General features: G+C 39.7%; 1 protein-coding gene across 1 annotated transcript in view; it reads right to left on the bottom strand.

Annotated features, from left to right (window-relative positions):
* The window catches only part of LOC144792080 (putative cation-transporting ATPase 13A4), a 315751-nt gene that overhangs the window by 132625 nt on the left and 162697 nt on the right, over window positions 1-20429 (bottom strand). The window contains exons 10-11 of the mRNA XM_078666931.1: window positions 13456-13626; window positions 5787-5944 (exon numbers count right to left, since the gene is read on the bottom strand). Of these exons, the coding sequence (XP_078523057.1) occupies window positions 5787-5944; window positions 13456-13626 (329 nt within the window). The remainder of the gene's footprint in view (window positions 1-5786; window positions 5945-13455; window positions 13627-20429) is intronic.

Below are 20429 nucleotides of genomic sequence, written 5' to 3'. Positions count from 1 at the left end.
AAAGTAAGTGAAATTTCCCAACGGTGTTCTGTCTTTAAACAGTCTTCACTCTGTCTTTAAACAGGCGTAGATCTTTCCTTCATTATTACAATGCATTGAGCCAGTTTTAAGTTAGAAAATATGGTAGTTATTTAAAAAAGTGTTACCTTTCCTTAAAAGAGACTTAAGTCTATTCATCATGGCGTAAGACTATCACTTTCAATTTAAGGTAGTTTTATAAGATTGTCTGAAATGTGGGTAAGTATATCTTTCAGTGCATCAAACAGCATAAAGACATTGTTGAGTTCTGGAGGAATTTTGGTAAGTCGGTACTTCAGTTCCTCCTCATAATTTGTGGTTATTATTGTATTGTATTGCACCTATATAGTGCTTAATGCCCCTGGCCAGGCGTCGAAAAACTTTTTCAGCGAGTAGCAGGCTACTCCGTAACAGATTAAGGATTAGTGATGAATTAGTATCATGAAATATGAAAGTGATTTGAGTGGTGTATAAGTTAGTCAGTTATTTGGATTGAGAATGATAGAGGAGGGTTAGAAGAGGGGAAAAATTTGCATTTATATAGCTCTTGCTACCACTGATGGGGTGTTGAAGTTCTTTTTTGGTGAGTAGCTTGCTACTCTGCAACCCATACAGTGTTAGTGGTGAATTAGTATCGTTAAATATGAAAGAAATTTGAGTGGTGGATATGTTTGTCAGTTATTTGGATTGAGAAGGATAGTGAAGGGGTAGAAGAGGTAAAAAGGTTTGCATTTATATAGCGCTTGCTACCCCTGATGAAGTGTTGAAGTGCTTTTTCGGCAAGTAGCACTCTACACTGGAACACAAAGGATTAGTGGTGAATTAGTATAGTGAAGTATGAAATGAATTTGTGTGGTGGACATGTTAGTCTGTTATTTGGATTGAAAAGGATAGTGGAGGAACAGAAGAGTAAAGGATTTATAATTATTTGGGGAGCTTATAGCAGTGGGAGTAGGCTTGCGATGAGTAAAAGGGAAGTGGAGGGGTTAGAGTAAAAGGGAGGTGGAGGGGGAAGAGTCAGTGGGAGGGTTTAGAAATGCTTGTTTTGGGGGACTGGAATAGTAAAGAGGTATGAGATGATAAAGGAGGGTAGTGTAGGGAAGAGTCTTGAAAAGGTAATTTTGGGGATCAAAGTAGTGGTATGGGGTTTGAGAGGAATGAGAGTGGAGGTAGAGGATATATTGATAGAGGTATAGGGTGAGACACAGGGTAGCGCATTGGAAATAGTAGTAGAAAGAGGTGGAGGGGTTAGAGTAAAAGGGAGGTGGAAGGGGAAGAGTCAGTGGGAAGGTTTAGAAATACTTGTTTTGGAGGACTGGAATAGTAAAGAGGTATGAGATGATGAAAGTAGGGTAGTGTAGGGAAGAGTCTTGAACGGGTTATTTTGCGGATCAAAATAGTGGTATGGGGTTTGAGAGGAATGAGAGTGGAGGTAGAGGATATATTGATAGAGGTATAGGGTGAAACACAGGGTAGTGCATTGGAAAGAGTAGTAGAAAGAGGTTTAAGATGAGTCAAAGTTGAGGTAGAGAATATATTCAGATCGATATAGGGTGAAAAATAGGGTAATGCATTGGATATGTTGAATTAGAAGAAAAGTAATACATATGTAGATCCATAAGTACATGGAAGATATATAGATGCATAAAGCAAGGTAGTATATGTAGATCCATATGCATTAAACAAACTTCGGCTTTCAAGTAGCATTGTACTTTAAATTTTATATTTTTTGTATATCAATAGCTAAGCAATTATAGATAAATAGTTATGATAAAAGATTTACTTATCAATGCAGTCACTTATGTACATGTTAAACACATAGAATAATGTAACTATCAGTAATATGTACATTTGTTAAGCAGAACTAATGAATATCTATATATGTATATATATGGTTTAACAGAAGTATTTCTACTCGTTTAAACAAAGCAATACACATATAGGTACATATTTAGAGTACAAATAAATGCTTATATACAGAGAGATATGCTGTACATTTCTGTTTGCATATGGTGTTGATGTGGGGAAGAGCCAATTCTTGAGTAGCTTTCTGAAGATAAGGTGGTTATCCATGGATCTTATGTTGGGGTTGTCAAGAGTTCCATAGTTTGGCTGTTTGAACAGAGAATGACGTGCCACCCATAGTTTCTTTCTTGTATCTGGGGATTTTGAGGGGCGGTGCCCCTCTAGAGCGGATCTTCCTTTCTTGAATGTGTTTGGGTATTTTATTCCTAATGACGAGCAGTCTTGTTCCATGTATCGCTTTGTGGGTGCTACAAAGCAGCTTGAACATGGATCTTCTGGCCACAGGTAACCAAAGCAGGGCTTTCAAGGGAGGGGAGATGTAGCCTTGCGGTTTTATGCGTAAGAGTAATCTGGCAGCCGAGTTCGGAATCCGTAGAAGTCTTTTCATGATCGTTAAAGTTGATCCAAGTGAGAAGCTATTGACATAATCCGCTATGGACAGAACAAGGGAGATGGTAGCCTGGACCTTGAGTGGGAATCCCAAATGGGGGAAGATTTGTTGCAGAATGTTTATAGTAACAAAGCTTGATCTTGCTAGAATGTTCACTTGGGAATTCATCAATAGCTTGGAGTCCATGGTAATTCTGAGGTTTCTTACTTCCTTCGATACTTAAGATGGTTTTCTGAGATCATCAGGCCACGAGGTGAGTGGGTCATAATGTTTCCAATCGCCACATGTGAGTATTTCCCTTTTGGAAGCATTCAATTTGAGATGGCTCCACATCATCCATTGATCCCCAGCTGTGAGACAACTGAAAATTGTTGAGTTTCCAGTGTATTTGGGGCATTGCAGTTGAAGGAGTATTTATGTGCCATCTGCATATTTATAGCACATGAGGTGAAATTGATTAATCAGAGCTGGTAATGACTTCATTTAGATGTTGAAAAGCATGGGCGAGATGATAGAGCTTTGAGGGACCCCTTCTTTTGTGAAGTATGGTTTGGATGAGAATGGAGGGGTATGGATGACAGTTCTGTTGCGAAGCTAGGATGCGATCCAGTATGGAGCAGTCCCCTCTATGCCGGCTTCGTAGAGTCTATGTATCAGAGTGTCATAGTCTACCATGTCAAAGGAAGCCAAGAAGTCCAAGAGACGTAGCGCACCAACCCGTTCGGTCAACTGTGTTCTTTAGGTCATCCCAAATGTCAAGGTGGGCAGATTCTGGGCCTCTTCCTGAACAGAATCCTGTTTGAAAGTCTGAAAGTATGTCATTCTCTTCAATGAATTGTGACATCAGGGGGAACACTGTTCTTTCTATCAGTTTGCCCAGGAAAGGTCCATTTGAAATCAGTCTGTAGTTGTCAGGGTTCAGGCGGTTCAAGTTTGTTTTCTTCAGTAACGGGTGTATGCATGGCTTTTTGAGTTCTTCTGGAAATATTCTGGTAGTTAAGGAGTTGTTGATGATTCTACTTAATGGAGTGGAGGCAGAGGATGTCAGAAGAATTGTCTTGAAGGTTTGGGGTGGACAGGGCTCAGAAGAGCTGGCAGTAGGCCTGCTTGCTTTGACCAGCTCCATAAATTCATCGTGTGAATTGTGTTGGAAGCATCGGAGAGGCTGGGTTAAACTATTCTTGGATTGTAGCTTTGTAAAAGGGTTAGTGCTGATGCTTTGTCCCTATATTAAGTAGGAATCCAATGTGTCTGCTTTGTCTGTGTAATAATTTGCCAGTTTGTCTGTGAACTCGAGTAATGGGATGCAATTTGGTTCATGAAATCATTAACAATTTTAAAGAATTCTTTATTTTCACATTTAGCATTTTAAACTCTATATGACTACTATTTTTTCTGTGCATTTTTGATAGCCGACTTGTGTAATTTGTACAGTTTTTTACAGGCAAAGTTTGTCTTGGTTGGTGTTTGTTTTGAGCCAGGCACATTGCAGCTTTCTAATTTGTTGTTTTATCTCTGTATTTCTCCAAGGTGCTTGTTTTCTTTTGTTCTGTTGTGTTGTTTTTAGTGGTATTAGTATATCAAAAGCTTTCTGTAGCCACTCATAGTTTAACAGAATGTATTGTTTCTAGATCTGTACTGGATGTTAGATGTGTTTAAGTTTTCTAAATTGAGTTTGTTTCACGGCCGGTAGGTGGATACATGTAAGGTGGTTTTAGGTGCTTTGCTTAGTATTATATTATGTTGCAAGGCAAGCAAATGGTGGTCTGACCATGTGACGAGTCATTGTTTGAAAAGTAATTCATTCTTTATTATCAAAAATGACATCTAGGATATAGATCCCCCGTATACTTAATAACAATACTAAGGACACACCAGCCACAAGCCCACAAAATACTGCTCACTCCTCTCCAAAACAAAGTCACATTAGCTCCAAAGTGCATTCTCTAAACTGTCTACTAATAAATGATCGATCGCGCTATAAAGGCAAACCAGACATACTATTTATAACTGCATCATGGTTGGGAGAGGATTGCTGTGATTGCTTAGGGATGGGGCATCTTGGGTTGCTCAAACCCAATGCATAGGTTGGAGTGTAGTGTTATCAGGGTTTAAACTGTGTCTCAAAGTGTGTCTGGGAATATTACCTTAATAGGAGGAGGTCTGTAAAGGTGCAGGAAGTTACAGGAGGAAGACGGTGTAGGATTGCATCTGGTGAAAAGGCCCTCACAATTTTTTATGGAGACGCCGTAAACTTTAGCGATATATAATGTTTACCTGAGCACAACAACTAGGCTACTTCCTTTGTTGCCTATATGATTTTGAGTTATTGTTTGATAGCCTAGAGTAACTGTTTCATGCAGGACTGGAGCCATATCCTCTCCACAAGATATGTTCCTAGGTGATCTGGACCTACGAGAACCGACCTTCCAGTAGAAATGGCGAAAGATTTGCTCATTATATTAAAATTAGATGGCCAGTAAACATTCAGAATAGGATTGCGTATGATCACTTTAGAGCTGTATTGCCTTTTATGGGATGTACAACCTAGATCTGGGTAATCTAGTTTTACATTAGAAAGCAGAGTACTGGACAACTAGGGTGGACTGATTTTTCATACCCCAAAGAAATGGGTAGTCTACTATATTATTTTGAGTTGAAAGCAATGCTTACATTAGCGGATGGGCTGGTGGGGGTTCTGGGCATTGGCACACTTTTTATGGGACTAGTGCATTTCTACGTCGTAGAGTGGTACTGGGTTAAAAACTAGAAATTCATTTGGTTTTCTTTGCTGCTTGAGATCAGTGTTAAAAGAATTCAGGAATGGTGTGTACACATTTGGATTCACACATTACATTGTATCAAAGGTGAAGATTTAGCCTTGGGCCTTGTCAAGCTACCATGCTTGAAACAGTCCATCGATGGTGGCCTCCCTCCCACAAATGGGTGCTAATATGGCGGGGTCAGACAGGCAGCAATGCACACTATTTCATTCATTGAAGATGAGTCCCTGGAATCACAAGTATCCTGTGACTATGTGTCCTTCCATGGCCGCTGGTGTTTGCAGCACATTCAAGTTGATCCCTGGGGCTATCCAGGTTTGTGAGAAAACCACTGGAAATAACATGCAGTACGCCAGGCAGAAGGACTAGCACCTAGAGCCTTAGTCATACCCTGGCCTCTCCTAAGCATCAATGTTCCACAGCCTTCCAAGCCCTAAGCCCTACCCCAGGCTCCTCCACTGCCTCCCCTAGCTCTAACCCACACCCCAATACCCATACCTTTTTTAAACTGAATTCACCAAGTCATTAAAAGTCTCTCAAAAAAGTGTATTAATGAAAATGTTACTTACTCCTGCCCTGCTATATATCACAATTGTGTAAATCACCGCCACCATGCCAAATACAGCAAGACACATGAGAAACCGGACTGCGTCTCGGTGAAGTTTGAAGTTGACAGGCCTGGAATATAGGATGGACCTCACCAGATCACCTTTTGCTGTGTTGAACCCTAGTGGAGATAGAAAAACAATGAGATTATGAGAGTTCAAATGATGAAGGAAGTGTATATAACAATGTCATTGTGAACAGCAGTGAACAGTGTGTATACAGGATCTGTAGAGCTGCACACTATGGCTAACACCAACATTTTACTAGAGGAAGATTGAAGAGGATGCATCTTGGAGTAGTCAGGCCACAAGCATGCAGGCAACCAATCCAAGGATGATGCAAGATAATAATGGCGGGAACAGAAAGTGGCAATAAAGAGAAGGCAATAAGCTGAAACTAGAGGCTCACACTTGGCTTCGGAGCTTGGCCCAATAAGTTATAGGATATTTAGTAGACTTAATGTTGTATGTTTCAATCATCAACATGGTTGATTGTTGCGGCTCTTGTAGTGCTACCTACTTTGTCCCATGCTCAGAGACAATACAATTGATGTATTATTGTCCTTACATTTAGTCATGATTGTTTTCGGCTCAATTTCAAATACATTCTATTGGAAATGGACAACAAAAAGAGAAGCAGTTGTTTCACAAAAGAAAATGTGTTTGGTGCATGTCGCTCTCCCTTATGGTAAGGAGTCAGAGTTCTGAAACAAAGTTTTCCTCTGGCTTTGGCTCCAAATGTTGGAAATGGCCTTTCTGCACTGTCACCCTCAAATCTTTTGCCTTCCTCCTCCCATTTTTTCTGAGTTTGTTTTTGTTGGCTTTAGGAATCTGGACAATTTACCACTGCTAAACAGTGTTAAAGTGCATGTATGTGTTCTCTCCTCTAAACATGTTAATATTGGCTTATCCACAATTGTCATATTTAATTTATTTTTCCGTCCATAGTAAAGTATACTACATGTGCCCAAGGGCCTGTAAGTTAAACGCTACAAGTGGGCCTGCAGCACTGATTGTGCCACCCACTTAAGTAGTCCTGTGCACATGTCTAAGACCTGACATTGCAGGGACTGTGTGTTCAGTTTAAACTGTCATTTAAAACTGGCAAATAAAACCACTTTCCTGAACCTAACCTTCCTTTTCAATATACATGTCACCCCTAATGTAGGCCCTGGACAGCCCAAGTGCAGGGTGCAGTGTATTTGAAAAGTAGGACAAGTAAGTTTAAGTTTTAGATGTCCTCGTGGTGAAAAATTCTTAAATGTTTCACTACTGCAAGACCTATTTCGCAGGTCCTATAAGATACCAACTAGGTATGTTTTTACATGCTAAATTGAGCATTTTCTGATGGTTAAACCAAATTAGGTTTATATTACATATAAATGATATGTGAGTGATATAGGGATCACGCACGGTCCTGAAGAGATAGCCAAAGGGATTGGCTTTTGAAACATGTTGACCAAGTAGGAGGATACTCATAACAGCAGACCACCTACGTTTCCCCAGTTTTTTAAGGTTACCAGATAGGGAAGTGAATACATTTTGGTTTTTCCACCAGCCTGGCAACTTTTAATTATTGCACCACTAATCTCCTTTGACCCTATCACTCTAACTCTTGCACTCCACATAGGGGCCCGATGTAGGTCGGTCGGTAACGGCCGAAAATCGGTATTTTCGGCCGTTACCGATTGGTAAATAGGTGATTGGCATGTAGGGGGCTTTATTTTACCTAATCGGTAAAATTACCGATTCGGTAATTTTACCGATTCGGTAAAATAAAAAATCGGTAAATTTACCGAATCTGAGCCACCCATATGTAGGTGGGACTCTTCAGAGTCTCAGGAGCCTTACCAAATCGGTATTTTACCATCAAATAAATTTGATGGTAAAATACCGATTCTGGTGTGCATGCACATGTGTGCATGCAAACCTATGCCATGTGACAGGCAGACCTGCCCTTAGGGCATGTATGCCTGCCACATGGCACCCGAGCCTGTTTTGGGGGTGCCAGAGGGTGTCAAAGTGACACCCCCTGCACCCTTGTGGAAATCGGTATTTACCGATTCGGTAAATACCGAATCGGTAATGCCCATTCATTCCTATGGGCTTCATGGCCCATAGGAATGAATGGGCATTACCGATTCGGTATTTACCGAATCGGTAAATACCGAAATCATCCGATTCGGTATTCCAGCACATCTGGAATACCTACATGTCGACCCCATAGATTTACCGATTTTTAATTACCGAATCGGTAAAATTCGGTAATTTAAAATCGGTAAATCTATTTCACCTACATCTGGCCCATAGTCTTTTGCACTGTATTAAGTGCTCCCACATCTCTGTAGGTTGTAGCACGCCCGCCCCGTAGAGGGACGGGAAGAACCCCCATGATGAAGCATGACACTAAGGGATTCTTAGAGTGTGAGGGGTATTTTAAAAACACTCAGTGTTTCCCATGACAACTTATTGGGTCAAACACTAAATATCCATCACTTTCATTAGAATTTCTTTACACAAGGAAGAATATATTGAATATTGGTAGAATCTCTTTGTTCAATCAGGTATTAGCCAATGGCACATATACCGTCGGGGCCAGTGCACATACACCGGGCGCTGGACGTCAGTACCCCAGTGTTCATAGTGAGCAAACCAGTGCTAAATCTAGTAGAAAAGTAGGGTGATCTTGCACAAAGAACATTTCCTCACACCCAGGTATATGAATGAGCTGTAAGATTACAACGAGGTCACTTATTCGTTATCATGAAGGAAAACTTGTATTTAACCAAATGACAGATAACTAGGACCATGCAAAGTTCTTTTTCAACCTAAATATGAAAAACATTGCATAGTTTGTATAGGTTTATCACTTGTGCAGTGAAATTATGAGTTTTCATTAATTTATTTTAGTACATACTGAAGGAACAGCTTGGTGACCCTTCCCCCGCCCCTGAAGAAGCCAGGTGAAAAAGAGGTATATCAGCCAATTCAAAGAATATATCTAGGGTTTCCATATACACTTACTGCTAGAAAAACTAGCATCAAAGGCATGTTAGGCAAATATAAAATATGCAAAGACAGCAATATCTACTAAAACCAGTCCATAACTTTCTTATTGTCCTATAATACATGGGATTCTGTATTCCTTGTATAAACGGCCGACTTGTGACGCACCAAGTCGCGGATTATAAAAGAGAACACAGCAGAACTCGACTATTCTAAGGTAATTACAGTCGAGATCTGACGTCACAATGCCTGTAAACGTAACGTTGCTTTTTTTTCTTCAGCTCTATTTTAATAGCTTACAATGTCAAGCAGAGAGAATGTTTATTGTTAGCCCTCCTTAGAAAGTTCAAATCTTTCTACTTATTCCAAGCCACTGCAGCTTTTTAATATTTTTTTTATAAAACTAATGACTTGTACTGAATTGTTTCTAATATATGTTTACAACATATATCAAGCAGTTTTTGATGTGTTTAATTTTGCACTAGAGGTTTTATTTTTATTCTACACATTTGCAAACATGTCACTCATTCATGGAAAAGAGCTACGCACAAAGGTTTTAAATGGTTTGTGGGAAAGGCCATGGTGCGACCATTTATTATATGGGATAAGGTACCCCCTGGCATACATAAGAATACTGCAAGTCACCTCAGAGTTCCATAACCTTACAAAGGAACTATACCTTCAGCCCCTTTTCTCTATATGGTCATGGAACTCCTTGGTAACTTGCAATCTCCTTAGAATGTAAGGCATGATAGGAATGTTATATCAAATATTGCTTATGGGGAGAATTGATGATCTTGACAATGTAAGGTTGAAGTGGGCTACTGCACTAGATGACTCAGACATAGCTGTAGAAGATTTGCTTTTGCTGTCCAACGAGGCATTTATGTCTGCAAATTTAAAAGCCCAATTTTTTAAGACGTTGTTTGACTTATATCATACTCCTTTTAGAATGGCAAAATGGGGGGAGGGAATGAGGGTAAATGTTTTCGCTGTAGGGCTGACGATGCAGATAGCATACATATTTTTTTTAGTTGTGTTAAACTTCAACGCTTTATAACTGAAATTGGTAAGTTTTTGTCACTGGTTATCAAAATGCCGGTAGATATCACATCCGCCATGATGTTATTGGGGAAAATACCTACAGATAGGTCAATGGACCCACTATATCAATATCGGCACTTTATTTTTTTCTCTATGGCTGTTACACGGTTACGTATTGCCACTGAGTGGCTTCAGGAGAAACCACCTGCTTTTCATCAATGGCGAGCCAAAATGTATAGTCTATTTAATGTGGAGTGGGGTCTTTTTTCTATTAGGGGTATTAGAAAGAAAAAAATGGGCATACAAATTTGGGGTTCTTTTCGTGATTATTGTGAGGATTGATAGTATATGAAGTATGAACTGTATAGAAAATTTGATGAAATGCTGAAAGCTAGGGGCCAAGTTTTGTGGGCAGGATGAATTGATCTGTTTTGATTAGCTGGTTCTTTTGTAATTTGTAATGAATTTGTTCATGCCTGCAAATGAATGTTGGCTCTTATTTTTGTGTTTGTATTTATATCTGTGTATGTTTCTTGCTGTGAACATATAAATAAAATAAAAATAAAAAAAGAAAGAATGTAAGGCATGGGGTACTTCATCCCTTATATCGAAATGTAACTGTGAGGTCACTGAGCACCTTTTGTGTCGAATCAACAGAATGTTAACAGAAGCTCCCTAAAAACAGCACTAGCAGTCCCTGGAACTCTTAATTTAAAAGAAGGAATTTAAAGAGCACAAATGAGCTTCATTTCTTTGACTAGTCAGAGTTGGTAGATGAAAAAGAGGTGTTCCTTGGATATTTACCAGGCACAATTCATACTTTAATTCCTGAATGTGCTAAGAGAAAATGAGGCATAACATGCTGAATCTGTGTTTACTGCATTCATTTTCATGTTTTGTTTTTTTACGCACTCTTTTCCCTGACTTATTTTCCATGTTCACGCTCTTTCGAAAATTTGGGGTCGGAGGGGGGGGTGCTGTAATTAATGGGTGGGGCAAATACCCCGACAGGGTAAATATTTTAGGCCTCTAAGCTTGGAATTCTATTCGATACCCAATCTACACTTTGCTCAAGGGTCAGCATTTTTCCCACCACTAGTAATCCGTGTGCTGCTGGTAGTTCAGGGGATGTATTAAGGAAAATTTGTACTGGTGCAAAAAACAGATCAAATCAATTTGCACTACTTCTGCTTTTCGCAACGGAACACCTTGAAAATAAATGATAACAAGACAAAAAGAATGGCAGTAAATCATAGGAAGAAAAGCCTCAACTGGTTCCTGGACGGTCACTGCTTAGACCAGGCAAGCTGCAAATATCTGGGATTAATACTAGATTAAAATAATTCGTTCAAACCACAGATAGAATCTTTGCGGAGGAAAGGGGTAATGACATACCTAGCTATAAAACCTTTAAAGAAGCTGCTGCCGGACCTAACACTTGACCCTTTAATAAAAGTCCTGCGAGCAAAACTTCATCCTACGATAACATACGGTAGCACAGCGAGGAAAGGCAAAGACGCAACAGCTGTAGAGAACACAATAACTAACGCATATCGAGCAATCTTTCAGCTCCCTAAATATGCTTCACCGGCTCAAACGGTTGGAGTTTGGGCTACAAAACCAGCCAATGGAAAGAAGGGGAGCATACGTAAAATGCTGGCACAAAATCGAAGAAACTGAGGAAGGGTCCTTGAATAATTATCTTTGGACTGAGTTACTTCGTCCTAAAAAATCGCCAGCTAGAGAGTACCTGCAGGAATCCATCAAACATTTTAGGGCTGACAGATCTTTGGAGCACCACTGTGTCACACTCGTATTTAAAAAAGCTGTAACAAAGGTAACCCGCCAATTGTCAGCTATAGAGGACAAAAATATGCTATCCAAACGATCTCATGGCTGGGTAGTACTAAATACGTACAAAGCCTTAAAACCTCAATCATACTTGAACATTGGAATAAAAACCACCACCAAGTAAAAATTCTTAAAACTCCGCTTGGAGATCGGTGCAATTAACCAGTATCTTCTTCCTTGGGAGAGAAGAGGTGGTGACCAGCCTTGTCGTCTTTGCGGCTGCGGAGTGGAGGACCTAATTCATGTTATCTGCACCTGTAACAACCTAAGGGATATAAGAATAACCCTGTTAAAACCTATGTTCAGACGGCATGGAGTTAGGACCTGCAGACAAGCGGCACTGCTGTGCTTCAATCCAGAGAGAGTGCAGCTATTGACGACTTAAAAAGTTTTTCGACATAACAGCTAGGAGACTGAAAAATGTGTCCATGTTGCCCATGGAACAATTTACAACAGAAGTTCCGTTAGATGGATTAAGTTATTTAAAAGAGTAAGTGGTAGAAGATTTACCAACGGAGCCTATGCCTTAAAAACTCTCCTTCTTCTCTTCTCCTTAAAACAGTAATCCGTGGCAAAAAAATGTGGACCTGCCATCAGTGCCTCTTCATTACAGTCCTACTGTTGGGGTTTATCCTGGTGGAGTGTTGCAATGTTGTTGACGTACAATATGTTTTACGCAAAGACATTGATGAATCTCTCCATGTTGGCCATGGACCTATTCACAACAAAACAGCTATTTTCTGGAACAATTGTACAGGGTACAATGGAAAAAGGTTTAAAAATTGTGTCCAACGACTTTCTTCCTCTCCTTATAAATTGTAAATGATGCTAAAAATGTGGTATTTAATAGTGCTTTTTAACTGTATATGAACAAGATACTTTTCAATTATGTTTTAATGTTTGCAATGGTTTTTATTCATCAAGTATAATAAAAAATTCTACTTTCTACTTCTGCTGGCTCTGTGCAATGGAATGAAAGACAGATTCTGTTCCACTCCATTTAACAAAACACGCTTTCCATTGAGGCAAACATTGTGGTTTTGGATTTTGAACCTATTATATATTGCCTATAAATTATTTACAACTAGTAACAGACATATTTAAAAAAAATCTTTTTTTATGATCAGATTAAAAACACAAAAACGTATTTCATTATATATGTGCAACTTTTGTAAAGAACAGAATGTGGCTCAGACTGTGCACCTCTCTTTAACATATTGAAAGTACAGAATCCATGTTTACACTTAATCAAACAGAAATAATACTTGTAATGTTTGCCTTCTGCTCTGCACAGACATTGCTTGCACTATTTCCTTCTTCATGCAATCACAGAACATTATGCAGGTAGTCACCTTGCTATTTACACACCGCTGCAATGTTTTTGGTTTTATAGCCAAAAGAATATACCAGCATGTTTGCACAAGGACATTGGAAAGTGGCCATCTGTAAGCAGGTTTAATCTCCTGCTTGCCACATCTGCTGTAGGCTCAAGAAGAGATTTATTGTGTATTATAAGGAATAAAGTACCCCCCAAGCATGCATAAAACAGGAATCACAAGTCAGCTCCGAGTTCAATAGCCATGAAGGTATGTTAAGACATATATATCTACCATGACAGAGACATGCCTGCTTTTTTTTACCACTGGACCCTATTGCAAAATGTTCACTTTTCTGAAAAGACTCAATGGAACTATTATCACAGACATAGATAAGGCTGATTTAGGGGTCCTACCTGTTTGCAGAACCACAGCTCTCCCGGGGCCGGAAGCAGATGCCTTGCTCTGGAGGAGGTTGGTGCCACAGAACAGGATGTGTCTCTTATAATCTTCTCCACTGTACACCTTCCAGGGCATGGAGCTGTCTGCTTCAGGTAATGGCATCTTTGTGACTGGAACACTCTCCCCTTTAAGGAAAAGGTATGCTTCTGCATTACACTCTGTTTACATACCTCTGGCGGAATGAACACATTCTCAAGAGTGAGTCAATTAAGTGACATTTCAAACACAGCTAATGTTCCTCAGTATTCTAAAAGGAGTGTATGATTGTGTAGAGTTCACTCTGCCACAAAGGCATCTCCCTTTCACTTGCTTAAGAAATCACAATTAATATTATCAGCTATCCAATGACAAAGAAGGGTAAAAAGAGAAGGAGAATGCAATTGGTGGGATGAGAGCTAAAGAGAGAGGAACACAGATAAAGAAATAAAAAACGAGAGATAGAGATAGACAAATATAGACAAAGGAAAAAGAGGGGAAAACTGAACGCCCTAGAAGAAATGGAGAGAAAAAAAGAGTAACAGCGAGTGGAAGAAAGGGCAAGGGTAGCGACATGAGACAGTTGAGGCGAAAGTAAGGGAGGAAGAAGAGAAAAGAATTAAAGAGAAGTATTACATACTGGTGTGCTGGTTTTTCTTGTTTGTTTTTACACATAAAGCAGTCATTTGAAAAAGCTATTTTTCACAACAATGTGAAGTATTTCCCGGGTTTGTAAATATGGTTTCATTATGAAAATGACAGGCCCAAAGCTGTGGAGCCTTACTGGTGTTAGGGCCACTGGGGGTTGGAGTCAGTAGAGGAACAAAGTATGGGGCAGGGTTATCTAAAGCTGGCAGCCTCAGGGCCATGTATACATTTGCCACCCACTCAGAGCATGTGGTAAATGACTGCGGTAAAACCTCAATCAAAGGTGAATTTTTTTGTGGTTTTACAACTGGAAACAAATTGGTCCCAAATAGTAATTCCCCATTCCATGGAGTTCTACTCATAATTGCATGGTACTGGGGCGATTTTATGAGGTGGTAATGGTATAAGGACATGCAATATTACCATTCCCCCCAGTACTGCACCAATCGGAATCAAACCATAGAGGGTCTTCGGGTCAGCCCTGTTCCGTGTGTTGAATGTCATTAGTATTCTTCTTCTCCCCATGACAGTATATGGTAAGAAGCACCATGGTAGACCATTTCTGCCATTTACTATTTGAGGAACAAGATTTTTCTGAACACATGTGCTTATGCACCTGACATTGAGTGTCTGGGCTGGTGACAGTGCTTTAGATTTCCATACAGAAAGTCCTACTGGGACAACCACTTGCAACTCATTTACTCTGCAGTGTACTTCTCATGTGAGCCCCAAAATTCTAAACTTGGTGGCCATCTTGGATTTATATTTTCCATAGTGTATCACTTTTTTATCATTCCAAGATGGACACCATGCTTACAAGCATTATGATTACACCTTTGGATCAGCACAACCTTGATACAAAATGCGCTTAATTATACGAAGATGGCTGCTCAGTACTCTGTTTACTGAACGGCCATCTTGGTATTTTACGGTCCATAGCGTATCATTGTTTTATCATACCAAGATGGACACCATGCTTAGAAGCATTAGGCGGACTCTTTTTGATCAGCACAACAGTGATACACTATACGCTTCATTATTCAAAGATAGCCGCTCAGTGCTCTGTTTACTGAGCTGCCATTTTGGAATTATATTGTCCATAGCGTATCATTGTTATCATCCCAAGATGGACACCGTGCTTAGAAGCATTATGCTGACACCTTTGAATCAGCACAACAGTGATACACTATACACTATAATTCAGAGATGGTTATGTACTGTGTTTACTGAACCGCCATTTGGAATGGTATTGTGCATCGTGTATCATTGTTTTTACTACTCCAAGCAAAATATTGTTTATAAACATGGCAGCCATGCTGAAACTTTAAAACAAAAATACACTTGGAATAAACGCAATGCAAGATGGCCACCCTCTGCTATGTTTAATTTTATTTTTGTATTGCATCATTAGCCTGTCATGTTTAGGTCGTGACATGCTTACTTTTTTCTATCTGTATTTTTCTATTTTAGCTTCCATGTGTTTGTTGAGTGTGTGTATCTGTTTTGTTGTGTATGGCTAAATGCCATAGCGTAGGTGGGTAAGCAATGGATGTGTGAGTGCAAAGATGAGTGATAGAGCGCATGCATTATGACTTATTGTGTGCCTAAGCTCGCCAGTAACTGAAGACGCACGTTTAGTTATAATCTAGAACAATAGGCCCTGCCAATTCTTGTGTGCTTTTTATTCCAGTTTTCCCTATTTTGAAGCAAATGTATTTTGTTTTTATTTAGCCATACATTGTGTATCATTTTTAGATCATCTGTAGGAAATCATATTTATCTGCATGGTTGCCCCAGTTTGTCAAAATAGGGTCACCTCTTCAGGACCCTATTTTTGTTAGTTTGAGAACTCCGTTCTTTGTGCCTTGCCCAATTTAAACATGGTTCCAATTAGCTTAACCCTGATTGCTGCATTAAAAGGTTTGTCTAATGCCACAGTGTGAAAAATTATCCATAGGCTAGAAAAGTTAAATAATGTTTGTGGACTGCAGCACCTATTGTGCTATCAAGTCCAGTGCATATATAGATTGAGGCCTATACTGTGTACCAAGACATCAACAGCTTGAACCACGACAGGTAGAATGAATTGATGTTACATATTAAATGGCACCCCTAAGTACACCTGACTGCCAACAAGGTGGGGTACATAACATTTGCAAGTTGTACATATATGACATTACAAATGGAATGGTGTTCAAGCAAGTAGGTCTAAAATTACATTGTAACAGTTCCGTCTATAACTGCCACATACAAAAGTCAAAGGTATAGATTATGCACTTTAATCTAGAACTTTTTACCTGTACCAGCTACAGACTCAAGTCAAGTCAAAATAACTTTATTCGGTTTCAAGAAAAAAACAAAAAAGTACATAAAATCGACAATACAGATTATAATTACCATGATCTATTTACAAACAACATGGGAGAGAATTCATACAGTTCAATTATTGTTTTTTTTTTTAAAAGATAAAAAGACTAGAATCCTTAAGATTCAATCTTAAACAAGGCACTTAAAAGGTACAGTAATAGTTCCAATTATTCTAGATCAGTTACAACTACTAATAGCGTTTTCTAATAGCAATTGCCATTTTAATAAAAATTAGAAACCCCAGTACATATGTCAGAAGTGGCCAAAGAGTGTAGCTGATTAAAACTATAAATATAAAAACATGGCCTCGTTCTTTTTAAAGATCTGGCCAAAAAATGTTCTCCTAGGCTCTTCGTAAATAGTGCAAAAAAGCATAAGGTGCAATGTGCTTTGGGCTTGTATTTTCAATTGTTGAAATAATGCTACCACACAACGGATATGTATATGTGCTGTAGGACTTACGCCTAGAATATGGTCTCACATTTGATGAATGTACTTTGTGGTGTGATAATATAAATATGTAAATATAAGATTGTGTTTTACAATTATTTGTTTTTAAATGAATATTTTGTATATTATTTGTTTTTGTAGACCTGAAGAAGTCCTTCAAAAGGACGAAACGCGTTGGCTACTGTGAAGAGTAATGCGAAAATAAAGATTGAAGGAGTACACATCAGTGTGGATCATCATTAAATGAACGTACTATCTTTAATTGTGTGTGCGGACCACATATCATTTTCCAATGTGCTTTGGGCTGCCAAATTGTCACAAGTGCAGGACTAGGCCTGGGCGGTAAATTCCGTTCCGCTCGCGGAATTTGGGTAATTTCGCGTTCCGCGGAGAACGCAAAATTGCCCAAAATTCTGTGTTCTGCGACTTCGCGAAATTTTTTGCTTGTTCGCGTTCTCAAAATGCTTGTTTGCGAGATATTTCCCCCCGAGCACACAAACAGCGATTGCGAACAGGAAAAAAGCATCACAAACAAGCAATTCCAGGTGTTCGCGGAATTTGTGCGTGTTCGCAAAGATCTTTTACCATTTCGCGGAGATTTGCATAACGCAATTGTGCAAATCCGGCCACCCCTAAGCAGGATACCAAATTGTCCGTTCACCCAGCTTGTTTCAGAAAAGCCACTAAAAAATGTAGGGTCAGTAAAGGAAATCTTGTTAGGTAAAAACAAGTCTGAGTATTTGTAGAGAATGTTAAATAAAATTGCCTTTTGGCAGGGAATAAACAAAGAGGGCCTGCTACCCCCGGTTGAGAGCGGCGCATATTTGCCCTAGCAGAATGCGCCTTTTATGATTCTTTTCACATTCTCATGGATACTGACTGGGCAATCAAAATAGTGTCCCAGTCCGAACTTCTGAAAGTTATCCCTGACAAATCGAAGCCACGGGACACCTAATGCACCATCAAGGTTAGGGCAATATTTAATAATCTCTCTAGTAAATGCCAGCTCTTCCGATAAAAAACGTTGGCCCATAAAAGTAAAGGGGCAATATTTATACAATCTTCAACAAAGTCAAGCCCCACCTCATAATGACAAAAGTTTGTGGGGGCACCACTTGGAACCATCAGTAATCTTTTGAGCTACAGCCTCAATTCAAAGACATTTTGATATTTTACAAAAATCGATTCTAATGGTAAAATCACATTTTTATTAAATATATAGGACATGTAGCTTTTAGACAGTCACTCTTACTCTAATTGCAGCTGCTGGAGGCTAATTTGCATTAGCTGACTGTCTCTTTACTTGAACCCAAAAGATAAACGATACATTGCAATAAGTACAGGAGGAAAGGCGTTCAACTATTACATACCAGAGGAATGTCATGCGGTGGGGGGGTCATCTTGTTCATCAAAAGTAGTCGGCACACATATCTCTCCACGGTAGGCATTCCAGGGACCCCACATATGAGACAAGTTTTTGGGACGCCCCCCCCCATAATTGAACAATGTTTATTTTTGCTAGCATGAACTCTAGAGTAGCCCACTCACTGTGTCGGATGAGTGTTTAGGTCTGTAGGCTCCCAGATATTGAGAAGACATTGACGTGCCTCTGGACGGAGGCAGACCTGCAACACCGCGTTGATAGTGTCATGTATCTTGAGCCAGAAAGAGGCAATATATTTACATTCCCAAATTATGTGCATGAACGTCCACATATGACCACAGCGTCATTTGCAGTCACCATTGTCAGACCACCTCATGTGCACCAACTGGCGCCCTGTTATGTATATTCTACGGAGGATCTTAAGCTGTACCAGCCTCAGACGCGCAGGAATAGCGACTACTCTGGGGGAAGACACTGTCATCTGCCAGTCCTCATCATCCACCTCTACTCCATCATACATCCATTTCTCTCGCAGTGATTGGAGAGGTTATCATTATTATTATTATTATTATTAAGCGTTCTTATATAGCGCTTGATTACCCGTAGGCATCTCCTCGCTTGCCTTGGGAACCCGTCCTGGCTTTTTCCCTGTGAGATACCCGTACTGGGCATCCCCAAGGTGGAAGCCAGGCATCCCGCCACGGGGGGGGGCGTAGTGGAGATTAAGCAAGCTGATGCCCAGAGCTGTAGAGTGTGAACCCGTGATTCGAGTAGGTACCGAAACGAGAATTATCGAGTCCGTGGATATTTGGGCTCAAGACCCTGCCGCGTCGGGAATTGAACCCTGGTCCCGGGTCTGACCTCTGCTTCTGGGTCTACCTCCTCTAACCAGTGAGCCACACTTCTCCAGGTTCCGCCGCTTGTCTGCATTTTTGCATAAAATCCAGCAAAACAAACTGAACACATGGCAAATCAGCAGCACAACTTATAATTGACCTTTTTCGCATTGTTAAAAATATTGACGGCAGCATGCCTTCCAGATAAACTTGTTGCACTATGATAATCTTATGAATGTAGGTGATTGGTGTATAAATATTTAATAACTATTCAGTGCGTTATACATTATGATGACAGAGCTTCTGATGTCACCACATCTGAAAACCTTCTGAAGTCTATGTTGGTAACTCCCTTCACATCTGATGTAACCAACCCCCATTGCTCCATTACTCTGTAAGAGAATCAACAATGTACAGAATACTGTACAATTGAGAAAGCTGGTTTGGATTTTGATGCTTTGCCTTAGATCATTCCTTTGGACCACAATGGGGTCACACTGTTCCCCAAGGTTCGCCCTGTGGTTATCTCTGTATCGTGTTAGCATTCTGTTAATAGAGGAGCTTGAATGTAAGAGCCTTTGTGGCGATTAGACAGTTCTTATAATGCAAACAATACATAAAGCAATAATGCCTAACCCTACCCTCACATGTTCTGTACTCTCAAAGGCCAGATCTGGACTGAAGTCTCACCTACTGCCTAAAGTACACTGAGCATGACTCTACAATGGAACAGTTATCACAGAAGATAAAAAGGACTATATTGAAAGAAGTACTTGGGTTTCCTTGTTTGGTAGAGACCAGTTCACTACAAGCAAGTTTTGGGGCCTACTCACAAGGCGCTACAGTGGGAATTCACATCTTTAGATATAAATGAAGTGAACATATTACTAACACAACTTTAAGAAATATAAAATATATTTTTTTGAAATATATGATAATATATTTAAACATTACAGTTCAAGATTAGTTGTTGTATTTGGTAGAAATATAGAAACTGTTTAATAGTTTTTTTCACACTAACTGAAATATCCAGATTTACTAATGACATTGAAAGTAAAGGGGATGAAAGTAATCTTGATCATTAGAAGTGGGATTCTCAGAAATCGGACCTGCGGCAGCAATTCGATAAACATGTTATATAGTCAGTGTGTTGGGCCGGGTGCTGGCAACCAACCCAAGCATTATCAATCAGCTAGAAATCAATAAGGACTGTCAGGTTGAAACAACTGCACACGTTGGCTAAAAATGAACTAATAGATTTCTTAGA

Source organism: Lissotriton helveticus, chromosome 11 (genome assembly GCF_964261635.1).
Source record: "Lissotriton helveticus chromosome 11, aLisHel1.1, whole genome shotgun sequence".
Taxonomy (NCBI): Eukaryota; Metazoa; Chordata; class Amphibia; order Caudata; family Salamandridae; genus Lissotriton; species Lissotriton helveticus.
The sequence above is the reverse complement of the archived record's forward strand: the minus strand, read 5'-3'. Positions and strand labels throughout refer to the sequence as shown.